General features: G+C 48.7%; 1 protein-coding gene across 2 annotated transcripts in view; it reads left to right on the forward strand.

Annotated features, from left to right (window-relative positions):
- The first annotated feature begins 835 nt into the window (after positions 1–835).
- IFT122 (intraflagellar transport 122) overlaps positions 836–18,898 on the forward strand; it is a 162,435-nt gene continuing 144,372 nt past the window's right edge. Inside the window, exon 1 of one of the 2 annotated variants that reach the window (XM_068111973.2) lies at positions 836–963. In XM_068111973.2, coding sequence (XP_067968074.2) covers positions 908–963 — 56 coding nt within the window. In that variant the 5' untranslated portion in view covers positions 836–907. The remainder of the gene's footprint in view (positions 964–18,898) is intronic. The other variant, XM_068111972.2, reaches the window with a different exon arrangement.

The raw sequence follows: 18,898 nt of genomic DNA on the forward strand, positions 1-18,898 counted from the left end.
GATGTTAAATCGGATGTTAAATATCTGCTGTTTTGACGTGGGAATGTCTGTTTGATCTTATGAGTGCGAGTAAAGATGGGAAAGCGTGGGAAGGGGGAGGTTGAGGCTTTGGGGGGTGGATTGAGGACTTTGGTGGGACGAATTGATGAGTGGAGGTGCGCAGTGATTGTGGAGTTTGGGTGTTTCACCAGAATGGGGTTGATGTTAAATAGGATGTTAAATATCTGCTGTTTTGACGTGGGAATGTCTGTTTGATCTGATGAGTGCGAGTAAAGATTGGAAAGCGTGGGAAGGGGAAGGTTGAGGCTTTGGGGGGACGAATTGATGATTTTGGGACATTTGTGCCAAATGTAATCCACATGTCCAATGATTATCCAAGAGCAAGGATTTGATATATTATGTGTGGGACTTCTGTGGATGTGCAGCCTGTTCTGAAGCCATGACGTCATCATTCCCAAGGTATTTGGTGATTGGATTGCCATTTGTTGGTTTTGGTGTCAAATTTCTGTTTTATAACATGGACAATAAATTATGTTGAACTTGAGGCAATCGTATTTAAACGCAGCATTTCGCATCTTTTTCAGCATTAAAGTGCGACATCCTTTATTTATACGTTCGGACTAGACTAGGCCTCTGGAGTCGAGACGCCATTGTTGTCCTTTTGATGGTTCGAGCGTCCACTGAGTGTGGGAAGTCGGCGGTTAGAATCCCGGTCGTCACAACACCAAACACTACACCTAATCATATTAATATCATTCTCAATCCGTTAAAATCGCAAACCGCACAGGAGCACCACCACACCACGTGACGAAATCGCCAACGTGACGTCACGCGCACGCCGGTCACGTGGACAGGCGTGAGAGGAAGTTAACGGAAGGAGTTATTACATCCAAATGGTGTAGTAGTCATGAAAGTATCGCAAGCGTGGATTGAAAAAGGACAAGACGGAGAGAAGGACCAATGGTGAGTGTTTATAATCGCGAAATTCTTCGCAGCATTTTGCCTTAAACTGACCGGACGCGTTTCCTCCACAAAGGAAAATGGACCGCGTCGCGTTTTTAATAACAATAACATCGAATTGCTTGTGGTGTTACGGATGAACGTAAACGGCCGAGTTATTCAAATAATAAACGCAACTTGTGCTTTTATAAAAACACAATTTGATGTTAACTTCGTACTTCAGCTGTGCGAGCCGTGGTGTGGGCCCCGTCGTCATAGCAACCACGCTCCCGCGTCATCGTGACTTCATCCTCAGTTTGAATGATTTGTTTTTCAATTTTTGTTTTAATGTTGATATTTTATCAGCTTTATAATTTTATTCATTCGCCTCGTACTAACTGAAGGTTAAGATGAAAAGAGAAGATTATGGGGAACTGAGATTTTAAGATAATAATAATAATAATGCATTTATTTTATATAGCGCTTTTCAGGAAGCCCAAAGACGCTTTGACAGAGTGCAAAACATAATGCATAGCAAAACATAAAGACAATTGCAAAAAAAGAAGAATCAATAGGGAAATATTCAAAGCACAAAGGAGGGAGAAGGAGAGGAGATAGTCAGGGGTTAGATGCTGTGGGTTAAATGTTGAATGCAGTGTTGAACAGGTGGGTCTTGAGTGATGTTTTGAATGTGGTGAGTGAGGAGGAGTCTCTGATGGTGTGAGGTAGCGAGTTCCAGAGGGTGGGAGCAGCGATGGAGAAGGCCCTGTCCCCCCAGGATCTAAATTTGGTCCGGATGGGGGGGGGGGTCAGGAGGTTGGTACCAGCAGAGCGGAGGTTGCGGGTGGGAGTGTGTCTGGAGAGGAGGTCAGCCAGGTAGGATGGGGCCAGGTTATGGAGGGCTTTGTAGGTCAAGAGGAGGATTTTGTACTGGATTCTCTGGGAGATGGGGAGCCAGTGAAGCTTGTAAAGGACGGGGGTGATGTGGTCACGGGTCCGGGAATGGGTGAGTAGACGGGCAGCGGAGTTCTGAATGTATTGGAGTTTATTGGTGATTGTTGAGGGTGAACCATAAAGGAGGCTATTGCAGTAGTCCAGACGGGAAGTGATGAAGGCGTGGATGAGGGTTTCTGCAGCCACAGAGGAGAGGGATGGACGGAGACGGGCGATGTTTTTCAGGTGGAAGAAGGCTGTCTTTGTGATCTGTTTAGTGTATTTGTCGAAGGAGAGGGTTTGGTCAAAGATGATGCCAAGATTCCGGATGTGAGGGGAGGTGGACACTGGGAAACCGTCGATGTTGAGGGCAAAGTTATGGGTGGACTTGGTGAGCGTTTTTGGGCCAATGATGATTATTTCAGATTTATCACAGTTAAGTTTGAGGAAGTTGATTTGAAGCCAGGATTTTATTTCAGTGATGCAGTTTGTCAGGATAGAGTGGGTGGCGGTGGAGATGGACTTGGTGGAGATGAAAAGCTGGATGTCATCGGCGAAGCAGTGGAATTGGAGACCATGACGGCGGATTAAGTGACCGAGGGGGGACAGGTAAAGGATAAAGAGGAGGGGGCCAAGAACTGAACCTTGGGGGACACCTTGGGGGAGGGGAGCAGTGGGGGATTTGCAGTTATTGATGGAGATGAACTGACGTCTGTCAGAGAGGTATGATTTAATCCAAGAGAGGGCAGTGCCGGTAATGTTAAAGGTGGTTTCAAGTCGGGTGAGGAGGATGGTGTGATCGATGGTGTCAAAGGCAGCGCTGAGGTCGAGGAGGATGAGAATGTTGAGGTTGCCAGCATCAGAGGAGAGGAGAAGGTCGTTGGTGATTTTGAGGAGAGCAGTTTCAGTACTGTGGTTGGACCGGAATCCGGATTGGAATGTTTCATACAGGTTATTGGCAGAGAGGTGATGCTTGAGTTGAGTGGCTACAGCGCGTTCCAAAACCTTTGACAGAAAGGGTAGGTTGGAGATGGGTCTGAAGTTATTTAGGGTGTCAGGGTTTAGTCCAGGTTTTTTCAGAATGGGGGTAACAGCAGCAATTTTGAGGGATGGTGGGACGATGCCTGTAGACAGGGAGGAGTTTATTGTTGCAATGATAAGTGGAGAAAGAGCAGGAAGGGAGGCCTTGACAAAGCTGGAGGGGATGGGGTCAAGAGTGCAGGTGGCAGTTTTCATTCCGATGAGGAGTTCAGAGAGGTCAGTAGGGGAGACTGGGGAGAATTGAGACAGGGGATGGCAGGATAAGGGGGGGGCAGGTGGTTTGAGGGGGAGCGGGTGCGGCGGTGGTCAAGCTGTTGTAGATGTTTTCAATTTTGCGTTGGAAGAATGAAAGGAAGGAGATGCAGTTGTCTATTGTGAATGACTGGGTGGTGGTGTTCAGGGGGCTGAGGAGTTTGTTTATTGTAGAGAAGAGTGCTTTTGGGTTTCCGGAGCCAGAGTGGATAATTTGAGAGTAGTAGGCGGAGCGGGCGCGGGAGAGGGCATCTTTATAGTGTTGTATGTGGTCCTTGTAGGCCTGGGAGTGAACTGTGAGACCTGTTTTATTGCGGAGTCTTTCAAGTTGGCGAGCACGAGTTTTCATTAGGCGGAGCTCAGGGGTAAACCAGGGAGCAGAATGGGTGAAAGAAACTGTTTTGGTTTTTATAGGCGCAATTTGGTCAAGGCAGGAAGAGAGAGTGTGGTTGTAGTAGTCAGTGAGGTCAGAAGGGGTGTGGAGGTCAACGAAGGGAGAAGTGGACATTTTTTCAGAGAGGGTCGATGAGAATGAGGCAGGTGAAAAAGCGTTTAGCTTACGGAAGTTGATAGTGCGATAATGCCTTGGTGCTGGGGTGGGGATGTTGATGGTCAGAGTGATGGCTAGGTGGTCAGAGAGAGTGAGGTCGGAGCCAGAGAGATGGTGCAAAATTAGTCCAGTAGAGCAGACAAGGTCCAAAATGTGACCACGGTTATGGGTAGGAAAGTTGACATGTTGAGTGAGGTTAAAGCAGGTGAGTAAATCAGTGAAGTCAGTGGTTAGCGTGGAGTCAGTGGAGTCCATGTGGATATTGAAATCACCAAGGAGGAGGATTGAGGGGGAGAGGGAACATAGCTGGGTCAGAAAGTAGGAGAAGTCAGACAGGAATGATGGGTGTGGTTTGGGAGGGCGGTAGACAACAGCCATGACTGACTGTGTGTGACCAGAGAGTTTAAAAGCCAGGTGTTCAAATGATGGAGCAGATGAGATGGAGATGAGGTTGGTCTTGATGTCTTGTCGGTGAATAACGGCAATTCCACCACCTCGGCCCTCCGAGCGTGGTTTATTGATGTAAGAATATCCATTGGGTGTGGTGAGGTTGAGCGTGTAGTAGTCCAGTGGTTGTTGCCAGGTCTCAGTGAGACAGAGAAAGTCCAGTTTATTTTCCAGGATGTAGTCGTTCAGGATGAGGCATTTGTTGTTGAGGGACCGGGTATTGAACAGGGTGAGCTTGATGTTGTTTTGTACGGCGGGTATGAATCCAGGTGATTTGGCCAGGGTTCGCAGACAGGAGGTGCGATTTTGTGCGTTGTTGTGACCAGGTGTGTTGGGACGATGAGTGGGAGTGCGCTGAGCCGACCAGAGGATGGGGATGGAGTGACCTGATTGTAAATAAACAAACTTACGACCGGAGCCACGGTGAATGTACCTGGGTCGACGCAGGAGTCCATTCGATCTGATTGCAGAGATGCATGATGGGGTGGAGCGGGTTTTAAGCAGGAGAAGCCTTGCGGCAGAGTACCGCAGAGCCATGCCAGCAGGAGCGAAGGCAAAGCGAGCACGCGGCCAAGGGTGAGGAGGCGAAACAATCGACACAACCAACGGGAGTGGGCCCGAGGAAACAGCGATGGAGCCGAGCAGGTGAAGCCCGGAGCAGCAGAGCAGAGCCGGGACCGCGCAGAGGAAGACTCAATGGCCATAAATCCGCCACGACCACCAGGAAAGCAAGACACGGACAATGGTCCAGTCAGAGAAGCGGCGAGCAAACGACGCCAGCGTCCTCTCACGACCGGACCGGAAAACCGGAAGTGGACGCATATTTCAATTTCAAGATACCGGAAAAGGTGATACGCGAAAGGTGATGGAGTTGGTCTGTGTTGGCAAAGCTGCCCGATAAAAGGGAATAACAGAGCTAAGGTAATATGAGAGAGGGGGGGGAGGGGGGGGGGCTTAGACGAATATAAAATAGGGGACTTCTGTCTGAAGAACATGTGCACCACTTAAAGTGCAGAAGTTTCTGCCTGAGCAACAACCACACAACCAATGTAACCTGGCTTCAAGGAGATGGTAACTAGTGTCACCTGGTTTCAAGGAGATGGTAACTAGTGTAACCTGGTTTCATGGAGATGGCAAGCAGTGTAATCTGGTTTCAAGGAGATGGTAACTAGTGTAACCTGGTTTCATGGAGATGGCAAGCAGTGTAATCTGGTTTCAAGGAGATGGTAACTAGTGTAATCTGGCTTCAAGGAGATGGTAACTAGTGTAACCTGGTTTCAAGGAGATGGCAAGCAGTGTAATCTGGTTTCAAGGAGATGGTAACTAGTGTAACCTGGTTTCAAGGAGATGGCAAGCAATGTTACCTGGTTTCAAGGAGATGGTAACTAGTGTAACCTGGTTTCAAGGAGATGGCAAGCAATGTTACCTGGTTTCAAGGAGATGGTAACTAGTGTAACCTGGTTTCAAGGAGATGGCAAGCAATGTTACCTGGTTTCAAGGAGATGGTAACTAGTGTAACCTGGTTTCAAGGAGATGGCAAGCAGTGTAATCTGGTTTCAAGGAGATGGTAACTAGTGTAACCTGGTTTCAAGGAGATGGCAAGCAATGTTACCTGGTTTCAAGGAGATGGTAACTAGTGTAATCTGGCTTCAAGGAGATGGTAACTAGTGTAACCTGGTTTCAAGCAGATGGCAAGCAATGTTACCTGGTTTCAAGGAGATGGTAATTAGTGTAATCTGGCTTCAAGGAGATGGTAACCAGTGTAATCTGGCTTCAAGGAGATGGTAACCAGTGTAATCTTGTTTTAACTTTCAAGGAGCCCCAAGAAGAGCAGCCGATGACAGCTACTCACTGTCCTGGCAAGAATTAGTAAGTACATTCTTCGGTTGCCTGCGATAAATGGCCCACACTTCACAAAGGGCACGATGGGATTTTTGACATCCACCAACTAGTGCCGGCACACGGGACGCCCAGTTTTATGTCCATCTGAGAAACGGCACACATTAGTTCGTTGTAATGCCTGTGAAACACCAAGATGACAGTTCAGAGCTGGCCTGAGATTCTAACAGAGGCTAGGTGACAGAAAGAGGTGAGTGCGTACCTTCAGGCCATCCTGCCAGCCATGGGCTCGAAGTAGTCCACATGTGGGTCAGCTTGCCAGAAATCGTCATCAAGGTAAAAAAAAAAAAGCAATCGTCAAATGTGTTTGGAAGAAATCAGATAAATGAATGTTGGAAGGATTGAGATAATGGCCACCAAAGTGGATTGTCAGTATGGAGGACAGGTATTGGTAGGAACATTTAGGCAGGTGGTGTGTGTTGGTGTGGTGCTCATTTTGTTAGAAAGATTCAAAATTGGACAACTTTTGCATTTACATCCCTGATTCTTTATGATGAGCAAGCAAAAGGGAAAAGGAAGGAGGAGGTGGATATTCGCAATGAGGCAGGGATGAAGTTAAAGCAGGTGGAAAAAACAACAACATGTACCTGGGTTTTACCTTTAACGGCAGAGATAGAGATTTGAAAGATGAAAGTATCTGTGATCGAAAGATTCTCGTTAAGCTGAGGATGAAGATTTCCAAAGTCAAATTGTCTTATAACCAACGAGCTGTGCATGGAGTGCAAACTTGGGTGTTGAAAAAGGAAGAGCAGAGAATGGAGATGCAGATGCTGAGATGGCTAATGTGGATCTCTCTGAGATAAACAACAACAACAACAACAACAACAACAACAACATGCATTTTAAGGCCATTTTCCCTGCTAGAGCGGGGGTTAGCCTTGCGGTCCCCATGACAATCTTCTCCATCTTGCCCTATTTTCTGCATCTCTCCTTGTTAATCCCCTTGCCCGCATTTCTTCTTCCACCATCTTTAGCCAAGTCTTTCTCGGTCTTCCCCGTCTTCTACTTCCTTCTACATTCATTTCCATCACTCTTCCCAACCAGTCACTTTCATCCTTCCTCAACACATGACCAAACCATCTCAACCTGTTCCTCTTCACAGCATCAATCACAGGCTCTATTCCCATCATCTTTCGCAATTCATCATTTGTCTTCCTCTCTCTCAACGATACTCCGCACATCCGTCGAACCATTCGCATTTCCACCCTTTCCAGCCTTCGTTGCTGCTCTACGTTCATGACCCATGTCTCGCTCCCATAAATCATAACACTTCTCACACATGCAGCATACACCTTTCCCTTCAGCTTCAACGACACTCCCCTCATCATCAGCACGCCACTCAGTTCCCGAAACTTCTTCCATGCACATCTCACTCGAGCAACCGTCGCCGAGTCTGATCCACCTTCTCCATTCCGCATGTCTAATTCAGCATGTTTATAAGTACATATCTAATCGATATAGACGTGTGTGTTTGTGTGTTTGTGTCAGTATGAAGACTTTTCTTTGATTTCTATGCAATTCCACACCCCTTGACCAACCCCCTCCAAATTTTGCAAACGAGCCCACTCGCCCACTCCCCCAGCCACCTCCGACCTCCGGAAGGAAATTCTCTGTATGTGTTTGCACATCTGAAAATCAAGAAACTAACCGCAAACAAGGAATTGAGGCCATTTGGCCCATCATTGCCGTTAATTTATTCCGCAGCTTTAAATATCAATCTTCTTGATGGTTTACTCAAGTCTAAGTAACCCGATTTTGATTGGATTACCCAGCTCGTTCCAATTTAAACTTATCTACTGTTCCTGCTGCCACTACCTGATCGGTCCAGGCAGACCATTCCATGCATTAACTACTCTGAGTGAAAGACCCTGCCTTACTACCGTATTAACTCACCTCTTCTTTACTATCAGGCTATGGCCCCTTGTTCTATCACTGTCTGTTGTGCTAAAGACTTATTCTGCACTTATTTTGTCTATACTCTTCATTGTCTTAAACATTTCTATCATATCCCCTCGTAACCGCCTCCTTTCCAATGTATGAAGCCGTTTCTCCTTTAGCCGCTCCTCATGGATGAGTCTAGCTAGGCCCAAAATTAATCGAACAGCCTTGCACTGAACCCTCTTGATGGTAGCTATGCCCTTCCTGAGTTGTGGTCACCAAAACTGTACGCAATATTCTCGATGGGGCCCTCACTGAATTCCGATACAATGTTAAAACCACCTCTTTTGATTTGTAATTTATCCCCCTACAATATCACCTAAAGCCCTGTTTGCTTCACCTTCAGCTACCTGGCATTGTCCTGTCTGCTTATCCCCTTCCATACCCCCACTGTGGTTATTTCATGAATATGTGTGTTAGACAGATCCCTGCCTGTTGTACAGGGGATGGAGGAAATGTGTTGTGTGCGTTTAGCTTGGATTTTCCCCTTCATGTAATTCCCCCACTTTCAATCTTTCAATCCATCTTTCGGTCCATCAATCCATCCACCTATCGTCCGTTCCCATTCCTCACCTTTTCGCTCCCAAACCTCTATTCCCCGTAAAGCCTTCGCACTTTGCGTTTGAAACACTGTACTGGATAAAGAACCCGTCGAAGGAGTCCGGGCTCCAGCATGATACGGACAAAAGGATGGCAAGGCACAAACTCGTCCGAGAAGATATTTATTCGTAAAACCAACTCGGGAACACTGAAACTCTGTAAAAAGCCCGTTTATCGGGCTGCCTTATAAAGCACAACCAGAAACCGAAACCGAAAGCCACGCCTCTCAGGCGAGGCGTGCTTCGGTGGTCACGTGATCAACAGGTGTAGCTGATTATACCCGCACGCGCGGCACGCTTTGGTGGTCACGTGACCAGCCTCTCTGGCGCCGTGGTTCCCCGCCGGTGACGTCACCGGCTGGAGCAAGGAGATTCTGATGCAGGTCTCGCTTGGGGGACCCATGGGTCGCTACACCGTTATCATTTAAAACCTAATGCAATCCTCTTGGATCCATTTTTTTCCCTCTGGCTCTTCAACACAGCTGTCTTCAACACATTCCCTATCTAAAACCATGATATTTTCTACATCCATTAAACCACCCCACCCCGATCAAAATTTTACTTATGTATACATCTTGTCCACACCTTGTGTTATTCCCTACGCCCCATCGTCACCTGCATCCCTTGCTTGTCCATCTACCTTCTTCCCCTGCCCTGCTATTGACACTTCCCCTTTCTCCTGCTGTTTCCTTTATGTTGTGTCCTGATGTGGTCTGTGTCCGAGCTCTTCCACGAGTCTGGACCGTGTGTGTGTGTGTGTGTGTGTGTGTGTGTGTGTGTGTGTGTGTGTGTGTGTGTGTGTGTGTGTGTGTGTGTGTGTACACTACCGGTTAAAAGTTTTAGAACACCTCAATTTTTCCAGTTTTACAACCGCCGAACACACTCGTGGCATTATTTCTACAATGGAAATCAAATATTGTTCGGGAAATTCTTCCCAACACTGTTGCAGAAGTTCCCACAAAGGTGTTGCACTTGTAGGTTGCTTTGCTTTCACCCTTCTGTCCAGTTCATCCCAAACCAGATCGATGGGTTTTAAGTCTGGAGACGGTGCTGGCCATTCCATGATTTGAAGTCTACTGTCTTGTTCTTTTCCTCGAAGGTAGATTTGACAAAGCCTGCAGGTGTGTTTAGGGTCATTATCTTGCTGTAGGATGAACCCCTGACCAACTAGGCGTATACCAGAGGGTATAACATGGCGCAGCAAAATGCTGTGGTAGGACTGGTAGCCCTTTTGGTTCAGGGTGCCAGGCACTCTGTAGAAGTCGCCAACTCTGGATCCAGCAAAAGAGCCCCAGACCATCACGCTTCCTCCTCCATGTTTGACAGTTGGTGTCACACACTGAGGAACCATCCTTTCACCTACTCGACGGCGTACAAAAACCCTGCGTGATGAACCAAAGATTTCAAATTTTGATTCATCGGTCCATAAGACCTTCTTCCAGTCTTCAGTAGTCCACTGGCGGTGCTTCATGGCCTAGGTAAGCCTCTTTTTCTTATTTTGCCATCTTAGCAATTGCTTTCTTACTGCCACTCGACCTGTCAAACCTGCAGCTCGAAGTCTTCTCTTCACAGTTGAAACTGAGACTTGCTTACTTCGACCAGTGTTAAGCTGTGCTTGAAGCTGTTGTCCTGTGAGCCGCCTATCACGCAAGCTGTTGACTCTCAGAAACTTGTCTTCCGATTCTGTTGTGGCATTGGGTCTGCCAGACCTCTTCCTCTCAGAGTTTCCTCCAGTTTCCAATATACTACTTCCTGCAGTGCAATATTGTCCAAATAATGCTTCAGAGGGTGTAATAAGAGTCTGTTCCAATACTGCATTATACAGACAGGGGGTTTGCAATCAAGTAGTCAGCAGAGGTTGGGACAGCTGCAGGAATTGTTTGTGTCAACTTTCAAGGCTTAATTTACTTACATTGCTGCAGAACAGCTGTAAGTTGTTAACCCATTACTTGTTCCCTGAAGAAGGCCTTTTTTTTTTACAATATAACTGTGCAATTTACATTATTTTCCCATTTTTGCTAACCTAAACTTTTTTTAAAACCTCGAGCAGTTTAATGCTTACCTTTGTACCATTTCAGGTTAATCACTGGACATTAAACTGCGTAAATTTCAATAAAAACTGGAAAAATTGAGGTGTTCTAAAACTTTTGACCGGTAGTGACCTTTTGACTGGTATATGTGTGTATATATATATATATATATATATATATATATATATATATATATATATATATATATATATATATATATATAGTCACGGATTCGTCACTTCCGTCGTTGTGGTTTTCATCCACTGTAAGCATTTTTGGTTCCATGTACTATTATTGTTATCGTTTAAGTGAAATGGAGATTAGTGTTTTAAAGGAAACCGGAAACTGGATCGGGAGAAACCGGAAGAAGAAGAGGAGGAAGAAAAAAAAGGCGGAGCAAGTGAGGTCGGGAAGAAAAGCCGAGCTGCTTTGAGGTCTCGAGGAAACGCTGGCGAACGTGGGTCACGAGCGAACTTTGGGTTTCCTGGGAAAGGGATTCCTGTGACAGAGTGGTTATCGCTGTGACAGATAAACCTGCGTGTCGGGTTTTGCGGTTGATTCCGAAGAGAATCGTTGGAGAGCATGTACGCCTCCAGTATAGGCCCGCCCGCCATTTTGCCTCGCTCCAGCCTTTTCACCTCGCTCCAGCCATTTCACCGCACCCAGCCGTTAGTCTGGTTTGCGCGTGTAACGTGGATTTCGATTGGGAATTTGTGGTTCTCCGTTTGGGAGGCGCTGAACGTTCATATCCGAAGGTGTGATTTCCCAGTCGCCTTTTGGGTGCACCTTTGCGCCTCTTTGGCAGCGTTGACTGTCAGCCGACTTGGATTCTGGTCTTGATTCGACATTTTTCTTGCGATCACCGGAGCGTGGATTGACTTTGGCTTGGTGCCGGGACAGTGACTTTGGGAATGTTCTTTTCGCTCACTTGGAGCACAGTGAGTTATTGAATAAGAAACTGATGGTACCATCATAGGAATTATATGGTATTTTTGTGGTACAATTGAAACATATTGTACTTGTGCTGTTGTACTTGTGTGACCTTAATACAATACTTGTTTTTGGTAACAATTGGTTGGTGTGGTTTCACCATTGGTCATTGACACACATTATAACACATCTTTCTGCCGTGACTCCTTTCCGGGCTCGGAGGTACACCATTGCCGGGGTTTGGGGAGGAGCACGTAACTATATATATATATATATATATATATATATATATATATATATATATATATATATTGTTGCGGTTTTGAGAACCCACACAGGTAACATCATTAAAGGTTAATGGTTGCACCCCATAGTTAGGCCACATCCAACACGTAGGTCACCTTAGAATGTTAGTTATTTTTTAGTATATGTGAGATAGGGCCATTTCCAATAGTTATCATCTGCGTTGTGTAAAACAAATAAGAGTAGGCCCCGTTAATTCTGCAGCCCTCCCTCCAATCGACTCCATTGCGCACTATCCAGTCTGCACCCCATGCCCTATTGCGCCCATCCTGTCTGCACCCCATTGCCTCTTGCATTAGGATGCTGAAACCAGCCCAAATGCGACGAGGTAAGGCCAGAAAAGGGGGCGGAGCGCAAGGGTGGGGGTGTGGCCACGTCAGGCAGCCATCAAGGGCGGAGCCGGTAAGACCCCAACAACCAATCAGGGCTGAGGTGACATCGCCTGACAGGGTGTGGCTAGAGATTCCAGAGGGTTCGCTGGGCGTGGCAATAAAACCCTTTGCGCGAGGCCCCCACCTCAGTTATGAGAAGGGAGAGGCAGGCACTCGAGTCTATGACTTGAGTTATGAGAAGGACGTGCGCTGAGTCAGATACCCCAGGAAAGTGCTGAGCTAGAGTTATGAGAATGGAGAGGCAGGCGCTCGAGTCTAGGACTTGAGTTATGAGGAGGACGTGCGCTGAGTCAGATACCCCAGGAAAGCGCTGAGCTCGAGTTATGAGAAGGGAGAGGACTTGCACAATTGCGGTGTACCAAGAGGACTGAACGGCACTCGATATATGAGAAGGACTCGCGTGCATACGGCAGTGGCAAAGAACTGGGACTTGGCTTGGCTTTGGTGACACCATTGGGAAAGCATTGCCGGAGCGGCGCCTTGCACAGGACTTGGGGAAGTGGCGCATTGTACCGAGCTATACCGGGAGCGCGTATAAGGCGCCGGTACAACTATTACGTACGCCAGTATAATCGCCAGCTTACCGATCCCCCCCAGTATAATTGTCCGATCCGCGCCACCGACACCGGGCGATCTTGCCTGCCGTCTACCATCACCATCTGCTTCGTGGTACGAGTCGGGGACCGGAGCGAGCTGTGGACGCCATCGGTGGACCCTCAACCCGACCATCTACAAACCCCGTGTGAGTCCGAGCCCGAGCCTGAGTCTGAGTGCGAGCGGGCCCGTGTCCAGGGATAAGTAAGACTGTATAAGGCTGCCCTTTGTATCTGCTTCTTCTTCTTCCCTGTACATTGCTTATTTTCCGCTTTGCATTGCATTGCTTATTATGTACAAAGTGTAATAAATTACCTGTTTTTCCTGTTTTCCTCTTAATTCGACCGTCTTAGCGACTTCTCAATTGGGTAAGCGTGGCACGATCACAACCGCTCCAATCGGGTTAGTTCCCGTTAACGGCCCGAATGGCGGCTCGCTAATCGCTTGGCGTGTCCACTGAAGCCGTGGTTCAGGTGGGGTTATTTCCTTGCTTCACAGCCGGTGTTAGTACTTAGGTAATAAGACTAATTCGGCTTACAACCCTATTTAACACCGACCGGAAAGAACGAGATAGCCCCGGATCACGTCGGCTCTTAAAAAGACAAGGGGATTAATCCCCCCTTGGTAAGGGGAAGGCCGACGTTTGGAGATCCGCAACAATATATATATATATATATATATATATATATATATATATATACATATATATATTGTTACGGACACGACTTATTAAGATGTTATGATGGGCCGAGCGGAATGGCCGCCGTGTTCGCACAGTTTACCCGATTCCACTCGAACGTTGACTAAGTCGCGCTATGCTAAATCAATGAAGGAAAGGACACAACGGCTGGGATAAATTCAACGACACAAGGGGTACAGTTCTCAAGACCTCCGGAGGAGGATATAATATTGGTGATGCAGAAACGGGTAGATTACACGGACAGAGGTAAAGCACAGAAAGATGGGCACTTAGACACAGTCTTATCTTAGCCCCGACAGACCACAGACAAACGGGACAAGACTGACTTACACAGGGATTGATGGCAAGGAAGGGCAGGCAGTCGATCGCTCAAGGTGCACCTTGGCTCAGGGGCAGAATCAAACGCGGTCCGGTCCAGAGATGCGGGGAGGTATATCGCAGCGCTCGGGGGTGACGTCCTGTTCTCTCCAAGCTGAGGCGCATCTGACGTCACCTCCCCCTTTCTGCGCATGCTCAGCGGGGAGTGACACGCCCTCGGCTCGTTAGCTCCGCCCCAGATGGAATCGGTCCGCCGCTCCTATTGGGTGCGGGGGGGTTACCGGGCTCCGCCCTTGACGAGGAGCTGACGGCGAGCCCCTGCGTGGTAACCCCGTCGGAGCACATGGTCAATGGCGGCTAACCAAGCCGGAGTGAGGACGCGCACTCCCCGCGCCGCCGCCGCGCCGCCGCCGCTGTTGTTGTTGTTGGTGTTGTTGTTCCATTAGGAAGAGATGCGGGGAGGTATTGGGAGGTCCTAAACTTACTAATGGTGCCATACAATCACATTCTGGTGCAACGAAGAGTCAGAATTAATGGAAACGAGTCCTTAACTGACATAGACTAAGAATAACTAGCAAGATGTCCGAAAGTTGTCTACATGAGATGCGGTGAACCTGGATGCGACATTTAATGGGGGAAATAGGGGAAGGTCGGTTCTACAGAGTGTTGTTTACAGGAAATGGGACTAGGGAATGGGGGATTGGGGATAGTTGGGAAGTATTGGGGAAATAGGGGAATATTTACAAGCGGATATGGATGGAGGCCAAATCCCATATCCGCAACATTGCACCCTTCTCTACCTCGGGGCGTCCCGACCCGATAAATTTTTACCTACTTTAGTGTGGCACTCAGATGTAGTTCCCTCTACTATTAACTCAACCCTGAGTGCGACAGTTTTACAGATGTTCACAAATGAGTAAATATGTCCCCCTGCGACGTTGCATCCTTCTCCTCACAGAAGCACACCCACAGGATAACCGAATCGCGGAAAGAATCCTCAAACTAAACATACAGCCGGTAGGGAGCATCATTTATACAAGACTACACTGATATTTACACTACGATCCAGGACCTGTTTTTGGAGGAACACATGCAGATGTTATGCGTAGAGAGAGCACGCATGCCAGCATCGATACACCAACCCACGAGTGCCCTGTGGCCCTACGGCCTTTAATAATGTGCAGAGCACCCCGTCCAAGCACCAAAAGCACCACCCCATCATGTACAGTCAGCACCATCCGGTGCACCAATAAAGTGTTCATAGTCACCGGTGGTGTCGCAGCCGGCCGATGTTCTGCCGCTGGTCTTGCCTTCATGTGGTGTACTTGGCCTTCTGGCTTCTTTAAAAATAAAGAAAGGCGCCAACCGCGTCCATTTCTAAATTGTGGCCGTCAGGGGGGCCAACTATAAGTGGTTCACCTGTCTGGCATAGGTGCCACGTTGACCCAGAGGTCCATCCACGGGTGGTGCTTGCCCGCAAAAGAACTGCGGTCCATGGTGGGCGGCCACAAAAATTGCGGTCCATATGGTGTATCGATCCAGGCAGCAAGCAGCGAAAGTACAGGCCCACAACTGCGGAGCCAGCACCTCTCTCTCCTCTCTCTCTGCCCCAAAGCCAGATCCTCGGAGGTGGGAGACAAAAGAAGACAATTGAGTAAGGTGGTAAGGGCGCAAAAGTGCACGCAATGCAAGGTAATGCACACTGGGGGCACATGGGAACCAGGTGAGACAGGTACGTTCCTACCGTACGCCCCCCCCCCCCACCAGGTAACCTACATTGCCCCTCCCTTACCCCTTACTGTATCCACAAAACACAACACTACCCATAAACATCTACTTTACAAATCAACAAACGTCCCTACTGTCTTCCCCGTTCCTCCCATAAACCAAATTCGTCTTCTCTCCCTCCTAACCAATCAAATTTGCCATTTCCAACTCTCATCAAAATTTGCCATCTCCAACTCAACATCAAAATTTGCCATCACCAATTCATCATCAGTCCCTCCTAAGGAGGGAGAGATGGAATCACCCCAATGTCTCATCCACGTCGTGATGCGTCTCACAAATCCAAACAGCAATTCTCCCTTCCTGCAACACAGAACAAAGGAACACAGGTGTGGAGTCATCATCATCACAGGTAAGTGGCTGCGTATGGTGCGACAGGTTCAGCAATCCTAACTATTTCCGAAATGACTTTACAACTTTACATTACCCGGGGTCCTCCTCCTGCAAAACCATTGGCCAACTTACACTATGGGTTCTAAAAACCAATTCCCATTGCCCAAACTGTGGTGCTTCTCAATTTGGGGTCTCACACCCCGATTCATCTCCCGGTGCCCTCGCACAATTTCTGGGCTGTGACGTGTAGCTCTCCCAGCAGGTCTACCCACCTGCACACCTCCACCACTGCAGTTGCCTCCGAGCTTACCTGCTCCTTACCCTAACCTATCTACCTGGGGAAGGCCCTCTGGCGCTCTCCCCACTCGGTGCCCTCTCTGGCACTGGGCTACCCGGGTCCGTCCTCCGGCTCCTCGGGCCCCATCCACAACTCTACCGGCTCCCAGAGCCCACCTGTGGCCTCACCTGGCCGACATCCTCACAGTGGTGGAGTGCCCAAACCAACTACACACACTAACAGGCTACACGCCCAGCCATTTCCACACACTAATGCACCCATCCACAATACCATTCTGCAACCGCACCACAATTGCCAATATCCAACCACAATTTACCTATACCCTCTACCTAACACTTACACTACCCGCCCCGGGTATCCGTGATGGGGGTCCACTCTTCCCCCATTCACACCTTCGCACCATGCACACCACTCCGTACCACTTACTCCAACTCTCTCCACACCGCTCATTCCAATACTCCATGTATTCCACACACCTGTACTTGCACACCTGTGCTCTCACACCTGGTGCCACCTGCACCCTTCTCTCCCCAAGCGCATTCGCGCTGATCCACAACACTCACTACTCATAGACTGCTCCACACACCTGTCCAGTTCTCACACAGCATCATCTCATCTAACTACTCCCCTCTGAAACTTGCGCTTCCCAGTCGTCCCTGTAAACTATTGCGCTCCCACGTCATTATAATCCACACTAATCTACCTGCGTCCCCACTACAGGTGTCAGTCACTAACTAACCTTAACGTTACCTAATGTCAGCTTCGCTAGATCCCTACACACGATATATCCTAACCCACCCGGGCTAGTTTTCACTGCCATACCCCCCATAACCTATAGCGCATTTGCCCCCCTACGGGAAGGGTGGCAGGGATGCCACCCTTACCCACCGGGCACATCGCTCACTACCAATTTTGCACATCAAATTTCAACAAATCAAAAATTTGCCAATCACTACCCATCATCTGCCAATCATTACTGCCAATCCCTTTGCCAATCATCAAATTTTGTTTTTTTTCTTCTAATTTTCGGTCCAAAACACTAACCTCATCACCCGTCTACTTATTACATCCTCTCGGTGCGCCAATTCCCTTCTAAAGCTCGGCTTCGTACAGCCGAGCAATGAATACGGGTTGTTTTGTGCCAGCGGCTGGATACGTCCCGCATTCGTGGCAGGGACGGGGGCTTACCCGGGCCGAGATCCCACGCACCTCCTCGGCGTGGAGCCATCCAATGTCCCGATCTCGACCTGCCGGCACGTCTCAATAGAAAGTGGTCGCCATGACGACCCTTCCTATCGGGCTGCCCGCTCCACCTAGTGGAGCCCGGACGCGGCCGTTCCAAGCGAGGCACAGCGTGGATCGCGTACGGCGGTTCTTTCGAAACCGCCGTGGTTCGGATCCCCGCTGGTCCTCGCGGCATGCGAAGCTGCCCGACGCGCACCGAGGGCCCGATTCGGCTATAAGTCGTTCTAACCTCTAACCCGGTTACCGTCGATGCTTCACCTGCATGCTTACAAGCATACGCTACCCCTTTCTTGCTCATACATCCAGCCGTTTCCATGCTCCTCGTCATACCTTCTCTAACACACCCAGGTACACTCATTCCACTCACAGCCTTGGTCACACACCTGACCACCGAACACTTTGGCACACATTCGTCGCTCGCACACCTCACCAACACACCTCTTCGCGCCCCTTCCTCGGTCACCTCCTCTGTGACAATCACAGGTGTGCTCTCACTCGCACACCCTACCACGTGCCTCACTACCAATTCCAGCGTGCATTCCCACTCACGCTCCGTGCCACTCGTACTACTCTCACCTCCACCCTTGACAGCGCACTCACCCTTCATGCACCCGTCCGTTACACACCTTTCTCGCGCACACTCTCCCGTTACACCCTCTGTAGCACTCACCACAGGTGTACACTCTTCCTTACTTTTGACAGCGCACTCTTTCCCCATGCACCTGTCCATCACACATCTTTCTCGCACACCCTCTCCCGTTACATCCTCTGTAACACTCACCACAGGCGTGCATTCTCCCTTTACACCCTCCGTAATACTCCTCACTACGCGCTTCCATGTGCTCCCTCGCACACGCGCTACGACCGACTCACTCTCGACAGCACCCTCACTCCTTGGCACGCACTTTTTCCTCACACACCCCAGAGTCGGACTTTCTCGCACACCTCCTTTTTCGCACACCAGACCTGTCGCACACTTCACCAACGGCCTCTCACGAACACCCGGGTCCATCTCGACCCCCAAGCTCATTAAATCACCTGGCGCATCATACGCACGACCATATTGGTCACCACTTACACCGGGTCCTCTTCCTCTTCGCTTCTCCTCCATCACCTGCGAATCCCTCATCCGGTTAATGAGCACATCATCACGATCCGAACACAGACTTTGGACCAATTCTTTTACTTCCTCTTTTATCTCTTTCTTATCCCCTCTCCGTCGCTTCTTAATTTCGCTTACCCCTTCTTCCACTTCTTCTAATTTCTGCTTCACCTCTTTTATTTCCCGTTACGTCTCCTCAAGTTCGTCCTCTAAGGCTACCTTGACCGTTTCCATGTGCGTCCTCACCTGCCGGTCCTTCGTCTCCATTAC

This window comes from Myxine glutinosa, chromosome 4 (assembly GCF_964187855.1).
Source record: "Myxine glutinosa chromosome 4, kmMyxGlut1.1, whole genome shotgun sequence".
Lineage (NCBI taxonomy): Eukaryota > Metazoa > Chordata > Myxini > Myxiniformes > Myxinidae > Myxine > Myxine glutinosa.